This window comes from Mytilus californianus, unplaced genomic scaffold (assembly GCF_021869535.1).
Source record: "Mytilus californianus isolate M0D057914Y unplaced genomic scaffold, xbMytCali1.0.p SCAF_5, whole genome shotgun sequence".
In the NCBI taxonomy this organism is placed as follows: domain Eukaryota; kingdom Metazoa; phylum Mollusca; class Bivalvia; order Mytilida; family Mytilidae; genus Mytilus; species Mytilus californianus.
In genome coordinates, this window is record NW_026262701.1 from 118704319 (window position 1) to 118730289 (window position 25971).

The following is a 25971-nucleotide window of genomic DNA, read 5'->3' on the forward strand; positions in this document are numbered from 1 at the left end:
GATGAATATACACCAAAGGGTCACAATTCACAAAACCGATCACTTATGTTACAATATTTTGAAAAGGAAATATTTCACCGATACATCATAATACGTCTGGAATAATGAACCAAATTAAAAAATATCAACCCATGGACAAATTGCTAATACTTATAATTCCTTTTAAAATAAATTTTATTAAGTTTGTGTATTTGGTATTGATGATAATCGGGTTTGAAGCATAAAACAGACTTTATCTTCTTAAAATTCCGTTATTATTCATGGAATTTAAAAGCAGTAGTAATTATTCGTTTTGTAAATAATGCAATCATTATATACGCATCATCTTTCTTGGTGATTAATTTAATCCACAATGACAAAAGAGAACTGAGAAAAAATACAATGGAAAATGTTAAAAGAAGAAATTTAAACAAAAGAATAGTTGATGAACTTAGAGGTATATAATCCATAACAAGTGGTCTGCTCTCTTTCAAAGGGCAGTGAAGGTATTTCTTTTAAGAATGACGTATTCTATTTCTTTTATGATTATTTAAAAATTTATTTTCTTTTTTAAAATGATTGTGTTACTGATTTAACCTTGATAATTACATCATGGTGTTTGCCAAAATATTTACAAGGAACACTTGTATCATAAAGATGTTCACTAATGTATTCCAATGTCCTAATGTGCATATAATGTGACACTTAACACATTGGATTTGTAACGGTCAGTTGTACGTCCATTTTTCACCTACGTGAAAACCACCCAGATAAACGGTCAAATTAGATATGTAAACCGTTACCTATTGTAAAGATGTCAGACATTAGCTAGCAACAGAGAGTCTCACTGTGGTACTGAGACTGACACTTTTAATCAATGTGGTCATCAAAACGGTTCTAACTCTTGCCTACAGAAAAAATGTTTAAGTAAGTTCTTTCGATAACTGACACTTTCTCGCCAATGCGGTTTTTAAACTTTCAAAACTGATGTTTTGGGGAAACGAACTTTTCTAATGACTTGTTAGAAATTCATTAAAAATATATCAAAGGTCTTTCAACGCTTAATGTCTTAACAAGTACCTTTTATATAGGATGTTCTTCCCTTGAATCACACATGGAGTAAAAGACTTCAATGTTGGTGTTTTCAAAACAGTCTAATGCCAATTATTATAATTATCAGTGAATTGTTTGTCTTACAAGGGATTTTACTATATTATTTGAAATTTTCTTTTTACAATTATTTTCGAAATTTCGAACGCCAACTGTAGGAATTTTCATTTGTCTGTAAATAAGGAATCAAGCCTGTCTGAAAACTATTTAAGATTCTATAACGTGTAGGTAGTCATTCAAGTCATGTTTTTTAACACGATTTAATTTAATAAAAAGATTTTTTTTAAATGTAATTTTACACTTGCATTAAGTTTAATATAGTTCCTTTTTATATATATCTTTATTTCTCAACAAACCAAATTGCATTGGTATAGATATACATAAATATATGGATGCATGCTTTACTAAAAAGATTTTTTTTAAATTGCACATTTTTTATCGTATTTTATAATTATGATAATTAAGTCGTTAAATTATTTAGTTGATTGAATAAAGTATTTTTGAACTCTATATACTTTGTTCTTACTATTATTTCCTGTCTCAAAGAGAAACTTTTAAAAATGTTTCTTTTATCAATTACTCTATGAAAGTTTTTCAAAATATACTGTTTCCAATTAAACAAAAATCATTCAAAGAAATAAATATTTTTTCAATTTTTTTTTTTTTTTATATTAATGTTTTTTTCAATTACTTTTTCCCTCGTTTGTTTGGAATAGATTTAGAGAATAATAGATTGTAAATATAAACTTTTTAATTCTTTATATTTTATTTTAATTATTGATATTTGCATATTCCTTTGGGCAATAACTGTTTTTGTGACAAATGACAACCAATCATTTACCTGCTTTTAGACAAACAGAAAAAACCTAGTAGAGGCCTCAATGAAGTGTGAAAGACTCACATAGAGAAAGCAACAAGTAGCTAAATCAAATCAGCCAATCAAATCACAGCAAATAAGATGCTATTCATTACATCACATATATACAGGGTGGACAGTGGTCACTACAATCATAATGATGAGTTAAATAGTTAGTGACCATTAGGATATAATTATATCATCCCGTAGGCAAAGTTTAAAGAAAACTTTTTACGCGACTAGACACTTGTTTATAAACTTAACGTAACTTTAAGAAATTGGCAAAAAGTTAAACTTACAATCGAAAGCTACGGTTATAAATGATTTTTTAGTTAAAAGTGAATTTAAAAAGAACATTGAAATTTTGTTTTCAAAATGGATTCGTGTGTTTTAATACCAGAACAATTTAGTTTAGTTTTGACATTACATCCAAACCCTAAGAACATTTTAGAGATGTCCGTAGCTGTATGGAGCAATACATTTATTCCTGCTGGAACAATTTTCCGTCCGGACGAAGGTGTCTTCAAGTTGGACAAAATAGAAGTGTTTTCCAAGCTTCCTGCAACTGATGTAAGTAACGCTTTTGTTTCAAATATTCATATTTTGTCACAGAGAAGTGTTTGCAGCTTTTTTATAAAGTTGGATGGACAAGTCTTCATTTATCATTTCCATTATTTATTCCAAAATTATCGCATAAGTTTCTTGGATAAGAAATGGTGAAAATTACTAATAAGCTAGTTGTTGCTCATTGTTGAAGGCCGTACGGTGACCTATAGTTGTTAATTTCTATGTCATTTGGTCTCTTGTGGAGAGTTGTCTCATTGGCAATCATACCACATCTTTTTATTTTTTATAGAACTATAATCATGAACCTTATATAATACGTGTCACAATCTATAAAAATTTTCTTTAAAATCTCGAATTTCGTTTAAAACTTTTAGTATTTGCAAATGAAACATTTGCATTGGGGTCAACTATGGATCCTTTTATATCATCATTTAAGAGACAGTTAAAGATTTGTATTTGAATGGTTTTCGTCTTTTTTTCCTTAATCATGTGAATGAAATAAAAAAAAATAGTCTTTATCTTTATATAATTTTTTTTATTCAAATTAATTTCATTTTCTGATGTCAAGCTGTACATTGAATATATAAAAGAAATTCTTGCTTTCTTTATACATTTATTTTATGGTTATAACTTCAAAAAGAGGTAAAAGTTGTAGAAAATCATAGAAAACTTGAAATTCGTGGCTATATTTTTCAATTTAATACTAGAAAGGAAATGAATCATTATCTTCACGTATATGAACCGTATACATAATGTAGATATCCTCAGTAGCTATATATTTTTGAACTATCCTATAGGAGTAATTAATTACCAAAATAACACTGTAATTCGTAAACCCCCCCCCCCCCCAAAAAAAAAACAAAAACAAAAACAAACCAGAAAAAAATCAATAAAAACAAATGTGTAAAAACCGGCTTTTAATTTTTTGTCAATTGATTCCTGAAGAAGATATTTTTGGGATACATCCTGACCGATTGTGTATTTTTATTGATATGCCATCTATTCGCGAACTAAATATACTATAAGAAGAAAGCCACTGTGAATATCGTTAAACATGGTATGACTGCATTTACTTTTACATAGAATTTGTTTCTGTGTTTGATTAAAAGCGGTCCACAACTCGTTCTGTTAATATGCGTATTTATCAATCTACAGAAATGATGCTTTGAAAGACAATAATCTTTACTTTTGATATATGTAGAAGGAAACAAATTTCTATCATACTTGTTCAATTTTAAACACGAGTTTGTATGATGTACTATTTCCTGGCATTTGTTTTTTCTTCTTTTTATTTCCCAAATATATTAACACCTACAGAGCTGCATGTAGACTTAAAACATCATTAAAAAGAAGATAATCCGATCCTCGTACGATTATCCCACAACACATAGTACTTGATGAATCGCATCTTCCTTCTTAACATAAACACCAAGAGTGAAAAACAAAGAAATTTAACACAATCTTGTTGACACTTTTGATCAACCACCTTGATCAGTAAGACGATTAGGCAAAAAAATCTCTAAAAAAGCGAGAAACAATCTTAAAAAACAAGATGACATCTGAAAAAGTCTTTTGTTAAATAGGTGTTTAATAAGGAAAGAAAAGGATATATATTTAATTTATAGGGTGCATATTAAGCTTTTGGTGTTGACACTGGCTAAATATTAAACACCTTTTAAATTTTTAATTGCATTTAAAACTTTATTTCGTTTTTTTTCTAAATCTAAATGAAAAGACTATTTTAAAGTATCAAAAATAAAACTTTATTAGACAGGATAAAGCATATGTATTATGATCTATATGCTTACTGTATCGTTTTTCGATAAGAATGGTCAATAACTATCATCTAGACATTATCCTTTGTTTTTCTATTATAAGTCTATACATGTACCTCTGCTTTCTCTCTGTGTGCATATGCGTGTGTTGACATCGAAATCTATGGCGTATGCATGAATAGTCCAAAAGAGAAAATTTACAAAAATAACTAGAACTACCCGCTTGTCTTTTTGTGTTGCTGGGTTGCCATCTCATTCAAATATATCTCTCATCTCTTTTTATTCATATATGTTGCAAATTTCAATTATAAGTTTCATTTTTTTTTATTTTGACTTATTTTGCAGTCAGTCATGGTTGACTATATAGGAGTTAAATGTACAAAGTTATCATTTCTGTATATGATACGTTCTTTATAAAAATATTAAGTATGAATAAAAGGAAGATGTGGGTATACGTCTATACGACAGCAACCAAACGACAACAACTAAAAGACATCTAGCGATCAACATATAGTCTCCAACAATAACAGATGTCTATACTATATGTCAAGTTCTAAATCGTCCTGAGTATATAAAAGCTGTCAATAAATTTTAAAATTTTAAATGAAAAAAATCTGTTTCTCAAAATAACTTTAAAAAAACTTTAAGATATGGGACACATGAGAACCTTTATCTTACAATTGTTATAAAAAGAAGTACTACAGATCTTCGATTCTTCAGTAGTTTATTTTTTAGCTGACTGAAATCCTGATCGGAAGTGATATGTAGGAACACTCAATACTAATGCTCCAAAGTATCACCTCATACAAAAACAATTTAATGTACTTGTGAAAAAGATACACACTCAACAATAGGACCATTAAAATTCGGCACACTCTTTGATGATTTCTTTTATTCAATTATTTATTAATATAATTCTAGGATAAATAAGTGAACAAGTTAATAATTCTTTAAGTCAACAAAACTTCTAAGAAATAATACAAACCGCCACTTCAGATGATAGTATTAGTCACATTACTAACAAAAAGTCTCGTCAGTGAAAGTTCCGAAGGTGTAAAATATCCCTACAGCAGAAATTCTTGGAAAAATACTAAAATATAGGTAAATTGTCGCGCGTTATTAATTAACTACAATAGAAAATATGTACAATTTATAAATATGATTTTGAGTTAATAAATATTGAAACCCCAGAAACATATAATGACTATGATCAAAAGAAGTTACAACATAGATGAAGTTCCCATCAGGGGTTACCAGTTCCGAAATGATCAAAGCAATCGTATACCCACCGGAACCCAAAAATGTGAGAAACCTTTGTGATATATAAACATATAATAAGTAAATATTTCACGCTTCATATTTTATTTACTTTGCTTAATTCACAAAGAAGTCTCGAAACTGATTAACACATAATTTGTTATACCCAATCATATCATATTTACATTCCAAAAACTCGTAAAAATACATTGGTAAGACTTGACCAGTGACGAACTTATTTCAAGGGTAATATTATAAATTTGAAATTTATCGGTCAGTGCTTGATCAAAAGCAGATACACACACGAGACATTAATTAGAGCTGTTAATGAACTGCTGGGCAGTCAATTATACAATATCTCCGTGTTGAAACATAAATTTAAGACCCAGACATGGTGAGGTGTGAACAGGGTACTTCTCAATGAGTAATACAGAAATAGATATTGAAAATTCTTCCCGTTTCATCATTTTTTTTACAAGTACCAAGGAATTGTAATTTATACAAATCTTTGCAAGTCCTGCAAACTATTTTGAGTAAAAACGTTTAATATTATCAAATTGATAACTGACTTTATGATGCTCAAAGTTTAGCACCCATTTCTAAGCGCCTTGTGTTAATTAATTAAAGGATTTGGAAGTTTCAGAAACCCTGTATAAAATATAAAACAAAGGCTCAGGTTTGCAGATGACAAAATTACATTGAATATCGATTTTATTTGAAAAAAGGATAAACCAATAGATGTGGGTAAAATGGAAAAAAAACAGTATTACAGGGACATCTTTTAGTCAACTCAAATTCGGAAAGCTTCTGGTCGCATGTTTAATACGAAAATGATCGCAAAGTTTCATTTTGTCAATATGCTTAACGTCCAGTGGCAAATATTTTATGGGTTCAATTCTTACCGATTTTCCCAAACAGCCTCAAGTAAATCCAGATCGGTTGTTAACAGGTCGTATTACATGGATAAACATTTGAGGTTTTGAAGTGTAATAATCATTAATGAGTAATACATGATATAGAAGATAAACCAACACACATGACGTAATACTTTGCAACTAACACGCGCAACCGATAACGACGACGGTAAACTGTTTTTCTTTCGATAATGTGGTATCACATGTTTTGGTACAGGGGAGTTGGTAAAATGGATTTTTGTCGTGAAAATTAATAAAATTTAAAATAAATCAACCAGAAAAATACTTTTTATTGACCAAGGACAATGATGTAACACGCCACGAGATTCCGCACGTTAATTGTATTGTGGTCATTGATAATAGCATTTCTGTTCAATACTGAGCGTTAGACTCGAATCATTGCTTTTAATGGAAAGTTGAATTGGTATTAAAGTACAATAAACATTTTAGAATTTGTGTCTTCATCTCTGTTGAAGTACACTGAAGTGTCTGTATGACCTCAAATGTCGGATTTAAGCAATAAAGGGATTTAAAGTAAAAAAAGTTACAACAATTGTGTAACATAACCATGTTCTGAATTTTGATTCGATCTCATGAATAAAACGGCAACCTGTTCTAATTGGTACGTTGACAAGACGCACGTGAAAGTGCAGTCGTCTGTCAAATGGCGCGTGGCGAATCGACAGAACAAGTGCTGAAGACGATTGGTAAATTGCCTTCAGATAACAACTGTAATTGATTACTACGTTTGGACAAATTGACCATTAAAATAAAATGTATAAAGGCTTTCGTTACTGCATATCAGTGATGTATTGCAATAGCTTATTTTACAATTTGATATGGACAGCTGTAATTTGTGGAAACTAGACCATAAAAATACAATTCAACAAGCACAAATATTTGCATGCAAACATTCGGACAAAAAAAAAAGAAAAAAATTCACTACTTAACGCAAAAGTAGAACTGTACTGAAAAATGAAATAAAAAAAGTTAAATCGTATGCAAAATTACAGAAAAAAAACAAGCACAGATGCAACTCATGAAATATTCAAAAGGTGATAAAAGTTACATTTTCTATAACAATTCGGCTATAAAGTATTTTGTTTTTATTTTTAACCTTTAGTACATTTTCCCATTCTATTTTTTACAGATACGTTACAAATTTGGTTGTTATGATGAAATCTGTGACGTTGAAAACAGAAAGGTGCGACATTGTAATTGGATCCGATTTAGCAAATCTTCTGGAAACATAAACGATGTCAACTTCATTGCTGCTATTGTGAAAGACCAGCCTATTTATCAAACCATCCGTCCAGTCAAACCAAACGATGAAATCGTCGTCTTCTTTGATCATGTAAATATCCAGTCTGAGGCAGACGACACGATAGAAGAAATCGACGTTGTCGGAGACGCAGACGAATGTATGGAAAGTAGTAAGTATTCCTGTACATTAAAAAAATAAAGAAATAATTATTTACGAAATTTTAATGATAGAAAATGCCGATATAACGAATTTGTAAAGATAGACATTTTTAATATCAAGAATCATAAAAAAAAAATCTATTTCAACGAGATAAAAATCTCTCACAAAATTATACGTTATCCTAAATTAAGTTTTCTTATCATATTTTGTAGGTATGAAGATTGAGAATGAGACGTCACCGGTTCTGAACAGTAACTCTTCCTTAGAGATGTCTCGAGAAGATGACTGCCGTTCTAGTTTGAGCGATATTACAAGCTGTGGTGAAGATCAAGACGAACAGGCAAAATCAGAAAGCACAGAAATTCCCAGCTCTAGTCATGAGAGTAGCTTAAATTCCAGCAAGGACATATCCGCTTCTAGTCACAACAGCAGTGGGATAATATCCAGTAAACCAACAGACTCTACTGAATCAGACATAACCAGCAGTAGCCCAGACTTTACGGAGAAACCAGTCAGGCGGAACAGAGAAAGAACGTGGCTACCATGTGAAGTATGTGGCAAACGATTTGACCGTCCATCTTTGTTGAAACGACATATGCGCACCCACACAGGTACGGGATATCAATATAACTATTTTGTGTTATCAACTTTACTTCTTTTGTGGCATGTTTGTTATTTCATTAACGTTGTTCATACTGTAAAGAAACCATCTAGAGATGAAGCATTTTTATATTTTACGCTAACCGTTTTTTTATATTGACTGAAACTCTATTATTCATTCTGTAACAAAACATTGGAGTATACGATGTTGAGACATCAACCAGACAGTGCAAGGGCACCCTAAAGATCAATAGCAGTATACATATTAAGACATAGAGTAGAATGTCATCTTCGTATATTAACCAATCAAAACCTGTTATTTTAACGCGAAGTATAATAATATAAATTGTTACATTTTAGTTTATGAAAGCTTTTTCTGATTTCAGGTGAAAAACCCCATGCTTGTGATGTTTGTGGCAAAGCATTCTCTACTTCTTCCTCCCTGAACACCCACCGCCGGATTCACAGTGGAGAAAAGCCCCACCAGTGTAAAGTGTGTGGCAAACGATTTACAGCATCTTCTAACCTTTACTATCATAGAATGACCCATAATAAGGTAAAGTTCATTGTTCTTCTTGTAACAATTGCGTGAGACTATTCCATAGTACTTTGTATACATGTATAACAGTTGCGTGTGACTTTTCCATAGTTAATTGCGTGTTACTATTTATAGTTTTGTACCACTATTAAACAGTTAAAGAGTTGGGCCATAATTATAAATGCATTTAATCAAAATAACTAAAAGTATTATCATATTTTCAAAAATAGAATAACATTTGTATATTCTGACACCGACTACATCCTGCTTATACGGAAGTTGCAAATTTAATATCTATTAATATTTCATCGGTCAATATGTCTTAGCAGTAAATTCGAATATGTATACATCAAATGGGTTTAACTAATCCGAGATTGTTCTGACGTCGGATGGCCCTTTTCAGGATTTTCAGAGGCTGGCAAATCCTGAAAAAGATTTTCAGACGTCAGAACATATTGTATATTTACAAAGTACACATCATTAATTGTTTGATGCTAGTTAACATCCAACCAAAGCAATCTTTGTACACTTTTACGTCAGCATTGAATATAGTTTTATCAGAATGCAACAAAGGATATATATAGTAAATTAATGAAATATTTGTATATAATAACATAGTTATATTTATATTGTTGCAGGAAAAGCCACACAAATGTAACATGTGCTCCAAGTCGTTCCCGACCCCAGGAGATTTACGAAGTCATATGTATGTTCACAGCGGATCCTGGCCATATAAATGTGAAATCTGCAATAGAGGATTCAGCAAACAGACCAACCTTAAAAATCATTTATTGTTACATACAGGTAAAAGCACTTAATTCACCTATATATACAATGTATATTGGTTTTGCTCATTGCTGAAGGCCGTACGGTGACCTTTAGTTGTTAACTTCTACGACAATTGGTCTCTGGTGGGGAGTTGTCTCATTGGAAATCATAATCTTATTTTAATAATTTTAAATAACGCAGCTTTCTTAGTCAAAGAAATGAAACAAAGTCACATATATGCTGTGAATATTTTTAACAATAGTATATAATTGATATTCGTATACATTGTAGAAAAAAAACATTTGTACATATATGAAGCAATAGATAGCGTAATGTGAATTGAATTACACCATTTAAGAAAATAGAATAATGTCACATAAAATACAAACATATTTTGTGAAGCCTCTTCTTCAAGTTTATTAATTAACAACAATATACAGTATCTTTACGAAGTATCCTGTTCAAGTTTATTAGACTTTTTACCTTCGACTGTTATTGATGACAACTTTTTTTTTGTATTGTAGGTGACAAACCTCATGCATGTTTAGTTTGTGGGAAGAAGTTTGCTCTTCAATGTAACCTCAGGACTCACATGAAAACACATGAAAGTAAGTACATTATAACATGTATGATTTAGGCAATTTTCACTAAGTTGTAAATAGATATAGGAAGATGTGGTATGAGTGCCAATGAGACAACTCTCCATCCAAGTTACAATTTATAAAAGTAAACCATTATAGGTCAAGGTACGGCCTTCAACAAGGAGCATTGGCTCACACCGAACAGCAAGCTATAAAGGGCCCCAAAATATTACTAGTGTAAAAAAATTCAAACGGAAAAACCAACGGTCTAATCTATATAAAAATCGAGAAACGAGAAACACGTATGAACTACATAAACAGACGACAACTACTGTAATCAGATTCCTGACTTAGGACAGGTGCAAACATTTGCAGCGGGATTAAACGTTTTAATGGTACCAAACCTTCTCCCTTTTCTGAAACAATAGTATAACATCACAACATAGAAAAACACACTATAAAATATCAATTGGAAGGCTTAACTCAATCAAAAAACGAAAAGCTTTTAATGTCTTTAGGATAACAGCAAATTCATATGTTTAAGATTTAGAATACCTTTTTGCCTAAATAGTATACAATCGAATAATCTTTTGAAAATTCTTTTACAATACATGCATTTCCAAAAAATAAATCGGTGTTATTGTTCTAATCTTATAACTTTAATGTTTAGAATTATTTTACTAAAATATCTTATCCATTTCTCTTGTAGATGACAGTCAAGATGAATGCTTAAAATGTGGAAAAACCTTCACAGTCACAGACAAACAGGTTTTCACTGGGCGTTGCATAGGATGTTCGCATGATCAACAACTCTTGACAAATTTCAGTATATCTCGTTTGACAGAATCTACACCAAAGTGCTACAGCAAAAATCTTAATTCGAATGACTTTAGAAGGACATCATCATTGACGTCTCCTCATTTCGAAAGATCCCCTCCATTTTCTTCAGCACAATTTTTTACGACGCCATCACACGTTACAGCAGCGCTGTCGCCAATCACGGCTTTGAATCCAATTTTTACTGGAATGGTACCAGGCTTTACTCCGGTTTCTTCTCGTTCTAGTGAAAATCTAAAATTATACGGACAGTTTATGTTGGATGAACACGCACAAGGACGACAACTATGGACAGGAGTACCCGCGCACGGATATTGATCAAATGTCTCTTCCTGTTAGTGCAATATGTGAATGACGTACACAAACAAATGATAACTAATAGTGCCAAAAACAATTTCTTTGTAGATATCTTTTTAATTGTATTTTCTGTAGACAGTATGTGCACTTCTACGCAACACATATGTATATTAGAAATGTATATTTTAATTTTAGTTCCAAAGGTAGACAGTTTTAAGTCGCACCTATCATTCTTCTGATATTTCTCTTTTCACTTCTACTTCTGATGTAAATAAACTGGTTTTTTTTTTATATTTTCCCGCTATACCTTCATTATATTTCACTATATCTTTTCTTTATTTCCTCTCATTTGACCTATAACTATAACATGATATATTTGTTACATATATTTTTGTAAACTTTGTTAAGTTTATGACATATTTCATTATCTTAATTGTTAAAAATAAAATAATTGGTAATTAAAACTTGTTGACCTCTTTTTAAAGTGAGAAGATATCAAAAAGCCAATACAAAACCTGTAAATCCAAAAAATACGAAAGTCATACAATAGAGTCATTCCACAAAACTATATGCATGTAGAAAACTGAAGATTGAGCCTTAGGAACCACAAAAAAAATCAGGGTGAACTAAGATGCTCCGACAGGGTGAAACAGTTCCTGCTTCACTTGTGGCATCTGTTGTGTTGTTCCAAATGAAGATATCCATAGTTATATGTGATATTATAATTTTATATAGGTCATTATGGCGCCGTAAAACTTTCAATGAGATGACTCTAGCACTATCATGACGTACCATTGGTTCAATTTGGCTTCCTCAATTTGCTATAAAATTATTATAGAACAATCAAATGGAATATAATGTATGACATGAAATTACAATGTCCATATATAATTGAATGATTGAAAGTCCAAATAAGTTCTTGGTACATCTTTAGGAATTCGAAATTCAAAAGAAAGTTGTGTTTGAAAATAAGTTCAAAGACTAAGAATTGCTTAAATCCACGTGCTGTGTTGGGTATAATGGTTTTTACAAATTGGTTTTATATCACAATCTTTGTTGCGCATACAATCCTTTGTTGGTGTGCTTTTCGTTTTCTTTTTTTTTTAATTTAACATTGTAGATATGGCAAGATGAAGTAATCAATAGCGACATCATAGTACCTAATCAAGCTCTTCCGTCCCTATATATGTGGACATACTCTGTATTTTTTATTTTGTCTTATGCAAAACAAAAGTTCAGGTTAACCATTTCTAAAATTCCCATTGATAAGTTAAGTAACTAAGATTCCAACTTCCTCAGGAAAAGTTGACCTGAGATGGATTGGCTATTCTTATTAGGCATTTTTGATCTAACGTTACTACGCATTTTTTCACATTCCTGGCTTTCAAATGTAAAGGTATGAGCGTTCATGATGAAGGAAAATCCAAAAAACTTGGCGCTTCGGACACACGAAATTTATATAGTGTCATATTCATTTAAAATCTTTACAATTACATTCGATGATACATATCTTTGAGAAAATGTTGAACATCTATAACCATGTAAATTATAGCTGTAATAATAAGTGCTAATTAAATGACGCAATGTACTCATCATGATGCAACATATAACAATAGATTGAAAATTGAAAAAGTGACACACAATAAGAAAAGATAAACACCTTATGGTACTTCTTGGTATATCAAGTTACATGTATCCCAAGGGTAGATGTAGATCTGAAGGTATGTAGACAGGTGTCAATTTCCGGTACGGCTCATTAGAATTAAGGAAATCACATCCGATGAATATTAGTGAGAACAATATAATTGTTGATGCGACTTTGTCAGAAAGTTATTTCTTCGTGATATCAAGTCAAAAACTACTTCAACGAAAAACAGTGAACCAAAAAAAAAGGCTAAACGAATATATTTAGGAACAAAAAATTAAAACTAGTCCGGGTGGCTTGTGTTATGATATATCTTTAGTTTTTTGTTTAACTATTGGTTAGTTTCATTCGTCCCTTTTGATTTGCCATGATTTTTTATCTGTGGTTGTTTACGTCACCCTTGATGTCTAATTCGTATTGCTTTAGCGGGTAGATTGTATTTTGTGATTTAGGCCATGTCTATATTTTATTAGTTTAGCTTTAAATCAATTTTGAAAATCTATACCAGTAAGCAAGTAAGAAAAACATGAACAAATTAAAAAAAAACGGTAAAAAAAACACAGTTTGATGACACATTTCCTGGTTTTCAAAAGATAGTTTTATATATATATGTATTTGTGAGCATTGTTTTTTTTTTAGCAACTACCAGAAAGTGGATGCAAAACAAAGAAAAAAACATAACGTTAGCCTAATATAGTGGTGAACTATATTACAACAAATGTACTGTAAAGCGTTAATATCAGCTATGAAGATATTATCTTTTAAATATCATCTTTTATTTGCAACATCTAAACATTCAGTAGATGATACATTTCTTTTTTCATTTCTTTGGTCTTTTTTTGCTTCTTGCTCATTTTAAAATTTGTAAAGTCATTGATGTGCCATTATTTGTAATTGTGCCATTATTTGTAATTACAATTTCATGGGTGGGCACAAATATGTCTTTGATCCTCATTTTCTGTGTGCAAAAGAACTAGTTTTGTATCATTTATTTATTTAGGTATTTATTTATTTTGCGCTTACCAACAAATCTTGGCATAAGTAATTTTAAATGACTAAAATGTATCATTTATCATTGTTGATAAACTTGTCTGTTGTTTGACATAGTGCACATCGTAAAACAGTTCCCAAAGGAAAGGAACCAGTATCTAGAACAATCTGGTACCGGGTTAACTACTCCACTGGGGGAAACATTACTATTTATTCTGGTGATAGACATTCAACACTGATAGGACATTTCAAATTAAGCTGAACACAATTGATTGTCATTTGATAAAATTTATTTCAGATTTGGCATTAGTATTACCAATAAAACAGTATCAATGTTAACATTCAGTGTAAATGACACTTAAACCTTTGTTACAGAACATCAAATTAATTATACTTTATTGCTTGTCAAAGAATCAATTGTTCGCATAAGTCTTTCAGCCGGAAAAAAAGTTTCTATGTGCAAAAGAACAACAGAAAGACAACACATTGTTACATAGCTTTATACTTCTAACAGAATTTTAGTTTTTGTTAACGACGTCCTTTTCACGTGGTCCTTTTATACATTTATAGGATAAATATTCAAACTTTGCCAGAATCGGACAAAATGCTGTTTTGGGCTATCTTCTGGGGTTTATTATTAGGTGCTCTGAAATAAGCCATTATATTATAAAAACCTTAAAGTTCTCGCAATGAGCTGTGATGTCGCCTGCCGATGAGTTAGGCGAACTATACACAAGTAGACGGTATTTCGGAATTTTATGAAAGATGTAGTAGGGCCAATTCCCCTACAATTGTTTCACTCACATTTTCAAAATCTAAATATTAAAGAGTCTATATCATATACTTTCAAATCAAATCAAATCAAATAGTTTATTGGATTAAGCACACATAATATATATGACTACTTTAAATATATTTTCATCAATATTACATATTTCCATAAAATCAAAATGCTATTCAGCGCTATGTGTTGCTGTTGAAAAGCATTTTGATACAAACTTCCAAATTTTTACATGCTTTTGTTGAATTTTGCATCAAAGGACGTCGCCAAGACGAATTAATTTATATCAGAAAGACAACACATTGTTACATAGCTTTATACTTCTCGCCTGACAAATTGAGATGTTTTGGGCTATCTTATGGAGTTTATTATTAGGCGATTTGAATATTTATATATTATAAAACCTTAAAGTTCACGCATTGAGCTGTGATCACCTTGAATTTAAGTAAAGATTGAACAATATGAAAATGACGTTGGTGTGAAACAAATTCAGTAGAAATTTGCCATACCTCTTTTATATCCGAATAGGACTGCGGTGTTTAGCTGCATCTGAATATTGAAACAAATGATACCCTACATGATATTGTCTGCACATATGAACGCAAAGGATAAAAATATTTTACTATACCAGTAAAAGAGACATGCATGCATACAAGTAGATATAGTATGATTGCCAATGAGACAGTAATCCACCAAAGACCAAGCAGATTTTAACAACTATATAGGTGACAGTACGACCCGTACTGTCGTCCGTCAACAATGAGCAAAACACATGCCGTATTGTGAGATATAGAGAACCCCGACACGAATATATGCCTTCTATGCAACAGAGAGACGGAAATTATAAAACTTATAAGTCGAAAACGAACTGACCGTGAAAATAAAAATTACCAAAAGACAAAACAACAGTTTACAAAACACAACATAGAAAACTAAAGATTGAGTAACATGCTCTTTAAGGGTAATCAGATCCTGCTCCACATGTTAAAGGCCGTACGGTGACCTATATAGTTGCTATCAACTTCTAAGTCATTTAATCATTGGTGGAGAGTTGTTTCATTGGCAATCATACCACATCTCTTATTTTTATATTGACGACAATTCATTGGTTGGCATTAGAAACCCAATATTGAAATTACTTACTTATATGATATGAAATTATGCATTGAAAACATGACTACAACAGGACTGAAATTCCAATGATTTCACTGTGAATAACCTCTCAAACCGGTTCTGTGGACCTTCATCGACTTGCTTTGAGGCGCGAGTTTATGCTCCAAGTTGAAGGTCTCACCGTGATGTTTAAACTATAAGGGAACAGCAATACATTCTCTGTTCCTTTGCTTTGAGTTTTGTTTGCAGTACAATTAGGAATTATAAGTTTATTTTCTCTTTTCCATATCAATGAAATTTATTTGTTTAGTTTGTCCTTGATTTGAATTATAACATATAACAATTAAAAATCATATTCAAAACCTTTTTGAATATGGAATAAGAATTTTGTCCATACCTGTTTGGTCATTCAATCTCATATACAGCTTCTGAATAAATGAATTAATGATCTTTATTCTCATAAACAATATACATAGTTACAAAGAAGATAATATTACAATGATAACAAATATTGAATATATAGATATAAGAAGATGTGGTATGAGTGCCAATGAGACAACTAGCATGTATGAAATCCACGATCACTTCCGTCATTTTATATATTATTTTCTTTAAGAAATACTTATAATGCTTTTATATATATATCGATAAACTTTTTTGCGTTTTTGACTTTTTATATTAAAATTACAATTTTACCTTCAAGTAAGTTTTTCAGTGATCTTGTTTTGTTGTTTTTCGAGGTATTCACTCTCTGTAAATGTCTGTTTTCTGTTTCTGTCATATTCGTTTCAGCCTATTTTGGCGGACAGTTTGATTGTCTATTGTCCCTCTTTACCTTTTTTTCAAATCGGTATATCAAAAACTAATTAGTTAAAACGTCAGAGTTATTTTTTTACAGAGAATGACGTATAATGTATACTGCTCAAAGATCACTAGAAATTGGTATACAAGGAAAATTACTGTCAGTTATTAAGTCTATGTATTTAAATGTCAGATCATGTGTTACAAAAAATGGGTTTTACACAGACTTTTTCAAAAATAATGTTGGTTTAATGCAAGGGGAGGTATTGTCGCCCATTTTGTTTGCTGTATATGTTAATGATTGTGAGATGGAGTTTTATAAACAATAATTGTAAAGCTGTAGAGTTGAAAGAATTAAGTTTATTTTTATTAATGTATGCAGATGACATGGTCATTTTTTCGGAAACCAAAGATGGTTTGCAAGAGATGTTAAATGCATTGTATATTTATACTAAGAAATGGAAATTAACGGTAAATATTGATAAAACCAAAATTGTAATTTTTGGAAATGGTCGCTTAGTAAAGGAAGAAGATAAATGGTTTTATGATGATGTACAAATAGATATTGTTAGCAAATTTACTTATCTAGGTGTTGTTCTTAATTTTAATGAAAAATTTGCTGTTGCACAAAAAAAAGTTGCAGAACAAGGTAGAAAAGCTATGTTTTGTTTATTTAGTAATATTAGACAATTTTCATTTAATTATGCCACGTTAACTTATTGTCATTATTTGATACATATGTTAGTAGTATTCTATGTTATGGTTCTGAAATATGGGGCTTCCATAAAGCTCAAGACGTAGAAAAAATACATATTGATTTTTGTAAAAGAATTTTGAATGTTAAAACAAGTACACCGAATGTCATGGTTTATTATGAACTTGGCAGATTTCCAATGTTAGTAACCAGGAAATTGCGTATATTTAAATATTGGATTAAGGTATTGAATAATAACAATTGTATATTACTTGGTTGTTACAATTATTTATATGATATGTGTTTGAAGAATCCGAATGACAAAAATAACTGGGTTTGTAATATACGAAAGGAATTGTTCCACCTTGGTTTAAATGATCTGTGGTATTCACAAAATTCTTTATGTAAAGATCATATTATGGTTATTAAACAGAGACTATGCGATATTATCAAACAAGAGTTTGATGCTACTTTAGATAGTTCATCAAAATATTTTTTGTATAGATATATGATATCCAAATTCTCTTTGCAGTCATATTTATGTAAACCAATATCCGAAATTTACAAAAAGTGTATTGTTAAATTTAGATTGTCATCACATAATCTAGCTATAGAGAAGGGAAGGTATTCTAAAGTAAAAAGAAACTTTAGAACCTGTACATTGTGTATTGGTGATATTGAGGATGAAATGCATTTTATTTTATTATGTCCTTTATATTCAAATTTGCGTGAATGTTTGATAAAACCATATTATTGGCGTAAGCCATCTGTTTATAAACTTTTACAATTATAAAGCACTACTAATGTTAAAGATTTGTGCAACTTAGGAAAATATATATTTAGAGCACTGAAGCTCAGAAATGACTGTTTTCAGTAAGTTGATTTGTAATTCATTTGTTACATATATTTGCTTTTTTGAATTATATTTATATGTATTTATTTTTTGTGTATTTAATACTTCTGTCTGTTTTGTCATGATCGTATATTTTTGTAATCTATATTTAGTATATATTGATTATACATGTACCTATATGTTGTAAAACATTTGGTTAATACAGAATTGAATAGAAAGCATTCTTCTGACATGCACGAACTCTTTCTACTAAGCATTTATTTTTTTCCAAAGCTGAAACATTATAATGCGCACTGTTGAAAATCGGAAAATACTAAACAGTTTGAAGGGGCTCGAATAATCATCTCAATCAATTTTGCATTCGTGTATTCTGAAAAGTGTTAAAAATTATCAGAATTTGAAGGGAAAAAAAAACGTTTCCGTATGCTACATTTGTTTTTTAAACTGAAAACCGACTTCCCAACACACGTCTTTCGTGGCAACTTACTAACTATTGCGAACTTGTAATTACACAAAAATTGATGTCCAATTGTTATATGTACAAAGATAAATCCAACTTTTATTTACCAAAGAAAATTTGTGAAAGTTTTATTGTGGTGCTCGAAATAATGACTTTGACTGTTTGCTAATGATACATCATTAAGAGCTGTGACTAATTGAGGCCTGTCAAATGACTGACGAGTCACGCGTATATGATGAGGTAGGGGGTATGGTTTATTTAATGACTTTGAATAGCCCCAATGGACCACCAGTAAAAGAAATTAAATTTAAAACAATATGGTCATAAAGTTGCCAAAACGTTGAGACTAATTAGTTCTCATCTGTATTATTTTCCAAAAGGTTCAAATATATATTATATTACTTGTAGTCGAAATAAAACCCCATAATAGTTATAACAGATATTTTAACACAAATGCCAAACGACATAAAAAATCATATTACAATGTAGTTATTAAAAAATTGAAAAAAGCTTTATAAATTTCTCATGCATCCGAAGCGCTTTTCTGGATTTACCTTCATCAGGAACACTCAAAGACGAATATTTGAAAGCCAAGGGTGTATACGAACCAAAACAGTTGAAAAGCTATATGAACATAAATAACCTAAAGATATAAGCCAAATCCATTTAAGGTCAACTTTGCCTGAGGGAATTAAAACCTTAGGAAATTTATAAACGGACAATTTAAGAAAGGTTTGTTATAAATCATGTCAATACTTCACCGAGCTGGTCATACCAGTCCCCAAGTTACGGTATCGATACAGTGCTGTCATTAAAATATGAAGTCTTTTCATACCCACAGTATCACAGCTTCATTTGTGTATTTTGAGCTAGGAATAGTATACTAGAAAATATATTTTTTTTTCTCCAGATTTTGAGATTCAAACATAATGGAAATCAGTTTTAACTTGTGACCAAATTATAAGTATTTATAGATTGGTAAAACAGTAATTCTGAGTATTTATATAAAAAGAATAATGAGGACATTCCCAACTAAAATCATAATTCGATCGAGAGTTAAAATGTGTACTACCTTCTTAACTAATTTATATGTCTTTCAATGCAAACAATTAAAAAAAAACAAGAAAAAAAATAAAATCTTCCCGGGTTTAGTTCTATCATCCCTTCAACGTTTGTGTTTACGTTTTGGATTTACAAATATTTTGCTCATTTGGTATAGTTAAATCGTATTGTTGAATGCTTTAACAAGAAGCTCCTTACGAAAAATAAGTCAGCATATTTCTCTAATTAAAAGAAGTCAAAAGCATACAATTTTCTTGCCATATCGATACCGGAGACTTCGTGACCATATCGAACAAAAATGTTAATATCATATTATGTTGGCCAAACTTCAGAACTTATTATAACATGCCGGTACCCCAATCACCAAAATATCATTCCATTCGAAAGCGAAATGAGCTATTTTATTGATCTGTATTGCCACCACTGAACCAGGACTATAATTGAAAAAAGGACTAATTGTTTATTGATTTTTTACATTCTTTTTGTTTTAAAAATTCATAGGAATTTGCTTTCAAAGATAAACTAGATTACGAAAGCTAAAACATTACTTTTTAAATTCAATCCTCTTAGCTAACATTCTTCATAATGATAGCATACATACATTGTAGAAGACGGGGTATTTATAAAAATCAACAAAGTTCGAAAGTTTAAGACGTTAAGACTTTTTCAACAATTACATGTGGGTGTCTTGTCAAATAAAGCTTAATTTTTTTCAAACTGGCGACTTTGAAATCAAATTTCAAAGCGCCATTCTGTGATAAATGTTTAAAAGGTACAATTAGATGTGTAATCACAATTGCATTTTTGTAATTGTCAGGGAACAATATCCACAACTAAACGTTCTATACTGCAATTGTGATAGACTGGACATTGAGAGGGGAATCCTATTTAACATTGTATTGACGGGCTTAATTTTTCAGAACGTCTTATCAATTCAGCCTTGAGCAAGGCAACGCCCTTTTAAATTCCTGAACAGTGGACAGTGAAGTTAATTTCACTTTTCAAAGGGTCATTAATGTTAACTAGCTTCTTTAACCCATTTTTATCTAATTTGAAAAGTCAAGCGTGAGTTCATTATGTTGAATTACCTTTGAAATGTTTTCAAAGCAAAGAAAACTGTTTAAATCAACTCATCTGTCAGACGGCATGCTATTCTGCAGACGTTAGGTCACAGGTCAAACGACGTCGAGCGCGTGCATCCAATTATGTAATTCTATTGGTGGATTGTCAACCCGTTGAATACAACTTGATGGTTCAATGGACTGGCATCTGCTACACGACTCTAAACAACTTGTTTTGTGCTTTATTTCAAGGGTATCATTTCTCTAAATCAATTATAACGACTGTAAGACACGTGGCTTTATAAAACACCAATATTTAAAGCATTTATCAATTTCTGAATTTACAGTTTTTGATTCTGTAGATATTTTGTCAAGTTATTGCAAAACCCAGTACTGTAAAGGGAAGATTGATTTAACATGTGTCAATGATACTGCAAATGAGTTAGTATCATTGACACGACTTCTATAAAAAAAAATTAAAAGATGTGGTATGATTGCCAATGAGACAACTCTCCACCAGAGGCCAAATGACATAGAAGTTATCAACTATATATAGGGCACTATACGATTATCAATGAGCAAAACCCATACCGCATAGCAATTGTAACGTATTTTTTCAACAATAGGCTAGCGTTTGTTCACACGGTACAATGTATTTTTTTGGCAGGTAAATTGCTTAAATTCGATAACACTTCCCATATCTTATTTGTAAAAACTCAGATACAGAGCTTATAGGTCGGTACGCTAGACGAGCGTTTTGTCTATACATATGACTCATCTGTTGAGCTCGAATCAAAGCAGTTAGAAGGCCAAATCAATTACGAAGATAAAAAGCATAAAAAATCTGAAAAATTGAATAGATCTTCAGAAACTGGCATACGAAAAACACGTTGTTTCGGCTGTTCGTTTTGAGTTATTCTGATTTTTACTATACCTCAAGCAGTTTATATATATATTTGGCTCGCCAAACGTTTAAGTCTCGACGGTACCTGATATGGGTTGTTCCGAAAACACGCGCCGTGCGCACGGAATTTGCTTGGTTTTATGTACTTGTTTCTACTACAACTACAAGGCAATCGGTATAATTTTTGTTCACCATATATATAACAAAATGTTATGATTGGGTCATATGGTTTTTGCTTTGTGACGCATGCGCTTTGATACGGTAGTATATTATCATTGTAGTTATACTTGTGTTTTCTGTTATGCTGATGATTATGATTAATTGGGGTTCTTTTATCTGTACCGATGTTTTTTTTTTGTTCCTTTTTGTGTACATGTGTACTTAATGTTATATCACTGGACGAGATCATAATGAGGAAGGTCGAGATCTGAAAGACTAGGGTAACATCGTCACGTGTGCATGTGTCTGTATATATATACCGTGTCAAAAACCTAGCCAGTGGTTGTATTAATTTATATCTTTATCTGTTTTTCCCATGGGAACCAACTGTGCTCCTCTTCTTGTCGACTTGTTCTTTTATTCATATGAGGCTGACTTCATACAGGAACTTCTTAGAAGAAAGAAAAGAAGTTAGCAGCATCCTTAAATTTCACTTTCCGCGATATAGATGATGTTCTCTCACTAAATAATTCACTGAGAATTTGGTGACTATATTGAACGCATCTTTTCCATCGAACTTGAGATAAAGGATATAAGAAATACAGTTAAGTCTGACTCATATCTTGATTTACATCTAGAAATTGACAATGATGGTCGGTTAAAAACAAAACTTTACAACAAAAGAGATGATTTCAGCTTCCAAATTGTGAATTTTCCATTTCTATGTATCAACATTCAGGCAGCGCCTGCATACGGAGTATATATCTCTAAGTTGATAGATATTCCAGGGCTTGTATTTCCTGTCAAGATATCCTTAATAGAGGGTTGCTGCTCACAAGGAGGCTATTAAACCAAGAGTTCCAAGTGGTGAAGTTGAAATCGTCCCTTCGTAAATTTTACGGACGCCACCACGAGTTGGTTAACCGTTATGGAATATCCGTTTCACAGATATGTTCCAATGTCGTAACTACAATCCCGTCCCCTTTTCCCCGAATGTGACCTACCGAATTAGACTTATCATCGGGTTTGTACTAACATGAGCAACACGACGGGTGCCACATGTGGAGCAGGATCTGCTTACCCTTCCGGAGCACCTGAGATCATCCCGAGTTTTTGGTGGGGTTCGTATTGCTCGGTCCTTGGTTTTCTATGTTTTGTTTTAAGTACTGTTGTTTGTCTGTTGGTCTTTTTCGTTTTTTATAGATATGGCATTTCAGTTTATTATCGACTTATGAGTTTGAATGTCCCTTTGGTATCCTTCGCCGCTCTTTTATGATTTTCGATGTTAATAGCAGCTCTTCGAATGTCTTTGCTATTTAGAAATTTTCTAGACTCTGGGAGATTTTGAACCGGCTTTACATTTGGTATATGGACACTTAAAGTCTTTCTTAGTATGAAGACCATGTTTTGACGTCTATAGATAAATTTTTTGTGTCGTTGGGTTGCTGTCTCATCATCGACATAATCTCAAAACCACCTTTTAAATCAACTTGATTAGGATTGTATTCAATTTATCAATCCAGATAGAAAATGATTTTTTTCTGATAGAATAAGAAAATACATGTTTTATAAAACTCATATGTACATGGATTTGTAACGTATTAGCAGGACATCTCAAGTATATATAGTAAAGAAGGTGAATATAGATCGTTATATATTGTATAAAACTCTGGATGCAAGATATTTTGCCTGTCTATCTATGTTTTGTTCTTTGGAGGTGAGCACCAATGCTCGAAAACAGTAAAAAGCTAATGATATGATTACCAAGCTTACAAAACATGTTTCTGGTATAACTTTCATCAGGTACGATCGAGACCAAAAGTTTGGAAAGCGGAAAAAATAAAGTGTTGAAAAGAACAAATAACGAAATGACCTAAATAGAACAGTCAGACAGTCAAAAGTCAACTTTGGCGGAGGACTTAGCAACCTTAAATATATAAAGCAAAATATCAAAATTTTATGAACTGGAAATTTGTGCAGACAGGCATATATATGTATATCATTTGAATCTTGTCGAAAGCAAATCACTATATATAGGTGGGTGTAACCCGCCGGAAATGATGGTCCGTCAGCAACGGTAACAACCCAGTGATAGTAAAAAAAAATCCGTACGATATGAAATCCATGCGTACAGTATGTATTCATCTGCAAGGTTCGCTCTAGATCCCAAAAATGGAAAGACAATACACAAAACGTGGAAGACCACAAAAATCTAATGGGCATTGATATATATAGAACAGCCAAATGAATAAAAATCAACTTTGCCAACAGACGTTGAAACAATACAGCTTTAGCAAGAATAAGAATTTAAAAAAAATTATGTACTGGAAATCAACAGACAAAATGTATCATTTAAATCCTGCCGATATCGAACGCTAACAATTGGGTGGATGTTATCCTCTGGGAATGATATTCCACCAGCAGCGGTATCAACCCAGTGGTAGTAAGAATGAGATTCCACCAGCAGCGGTATCAACCCAGTGGTAGTAAGAATGATATTCCACCAGTAGCGGTATCAACCCCGTGGTAGTAAGAATGATATTCCACCAGTAGCGGTATCAACCCAGTGGTAGTAAGAATGGTATTCCACCATCAGCGGTATCAACCCAGTGGTAGTAAGAATGATATTCCACCAGCAGCGGTATCAACCCAGTGGTAGTAAGAATGATATTCCACCAGCAGCGGTATCAACCCAGTGGTAGTAAGAATGATATTCCACCAGCAGCGGTATCAACCCAGTGGTAGTAAGAATGATATTCTACCAGCAGCGGTATCAACCCAGTGGTAGTAAGAATGATATTCCACCAGCAGCGGTATCAACCCAGTGGTAGTAAGAATGATATTCCACCAGCAGCGGTATCAACCCAGTGGTAGTAAGAATGATATTCCACCAGCAGCGGTATCAACCCAGTGGTAGTAAGAATGATATTCCATCAGCAGCGGTATCAACCAGTGGTAGTAAGAATGATATTCCACCAGCAGCGGTATCAACCATGCAGTAGTAGTAAGAATGATATTCCACCAGCAGCGGTATCAACCAGTGGTAGTAAGAATGATATTCCACCAGCAGCGGTATCAACCCAGTGGTAGTAAGAATGATATTCCACCAGCAGCGGTATCAACCCAGTGGTAGTAAGAATGATATTCCATCAGCAGCGGTATCAACCATGCAGTGGTAGTAAGAATGATATTCCACCAGCAGCGGTATCAACCAGTGGTAGTAAGAATGATATTCCACCAGCAGCGGTATCAACCAGTGGTAGTAAGAATGATATTCCACCAGCAGCGGTATCAATTGGCTGAGGGCGCACCGACATGATAGTCCATTAGCATGCAGCGGTACCGAATCCAGTGGAAGTAAAAAATGGATGATAATATTATCAACCGTCAAACAAGTTATTATATTTACAATGTTTTGTTTTTTCAAGGAAGATCGACATAAATTATGCAGTAAACATTTTCATCGAAATAAGTCTTTGTTCTCGAAACAATAAAACAAATGCCGTCGATTATGTGCAGTAAAAAAAACTCTAATGCCCCAATAGAACCTATGAAACATTTAGTATAGGAAACGAAAAAAACCCTCCTTGTTCGTGATATCAAAGAATTGCAGTAGTGGCTTCAGGGGAGGTCGTGGAAGACGTAAACCCCCATCGATTAAAACACAAATCGAAAAAAATCACCAATATTTTGTTTACCATTAAAGATCATTACGCCCCTTTCCTCAAACCATAGATCCACCCCTGAATTGTAATATACCAGTTTAGCATTGTGATTTTATTCATCATATGTTGGGATGATACAGAAGTTCCTCTATAACACTTTTCTGATCATCATGCATTCGGAAATAGTACAGCAGTTACTGTCTCTATTTGAATATCTGTTTAGTTCTATCAATGGACAGTTCATTGAAATGTGATGAATCAAATGCCTTCAGACATGACTG

At 32.0% G+C, this 25971-nt stretch overlaps 1 protein-coding gene across 1 annotated transcript; it reads left to right on the forward strand.

The window, feature by feature from the left end:
• The first annotated feature begins 2168 nt into the window (after positions 1-2168).
• LOC127700848 (zinc finger protein 235-like) lies at positions 2169-11850 on the forward strand. Its single transcript, XM_052204540.1, has 7 exons — positions 2169-2515; positions 7609-7891; positions 8094-8492; positions 8868-9037; positions 9658-9823; positions 10312-10395; positions 11078-11850. The coding sequence occupies exons 1-7, from the start codon at positions 2321-2323 to the stop codon at positions 11521-11523; spliced, it is 1743 nt and encodes a 580-aa protein (XP_052060500.1). The 5' UTR covers positions 2169-2320; the 3' UTR covers positions 11524-11850.
• The last annotated feature ends 14121 nt before the right edge of the window (positions 11851-25971 follow it).

Bases quoted from the DNA above. Each gene is read 5' to 3' on its own strand.
- LOC127700848 (XM_052204540.1), top strand. From the start codon at position 2,321: ATGGATTCGTGTGTTTTAATACCAGAACAATTTAGTTTAGTTTTGACA. The intron at 7,892-8,093 runs GTAAGTATTCCT...CATATTTTGTAG, and splicing joins AGACGAATGTATGGAAAGTA to GTATGAAGATTGAGAATGAG. The intron at 9,038-9,657 runs GTAAAGTTCATT...ATATTGTTGCAG, and splicing joins ATAGAATGACCCATAATAAG to GAAAAGCCACACAAATGTAA.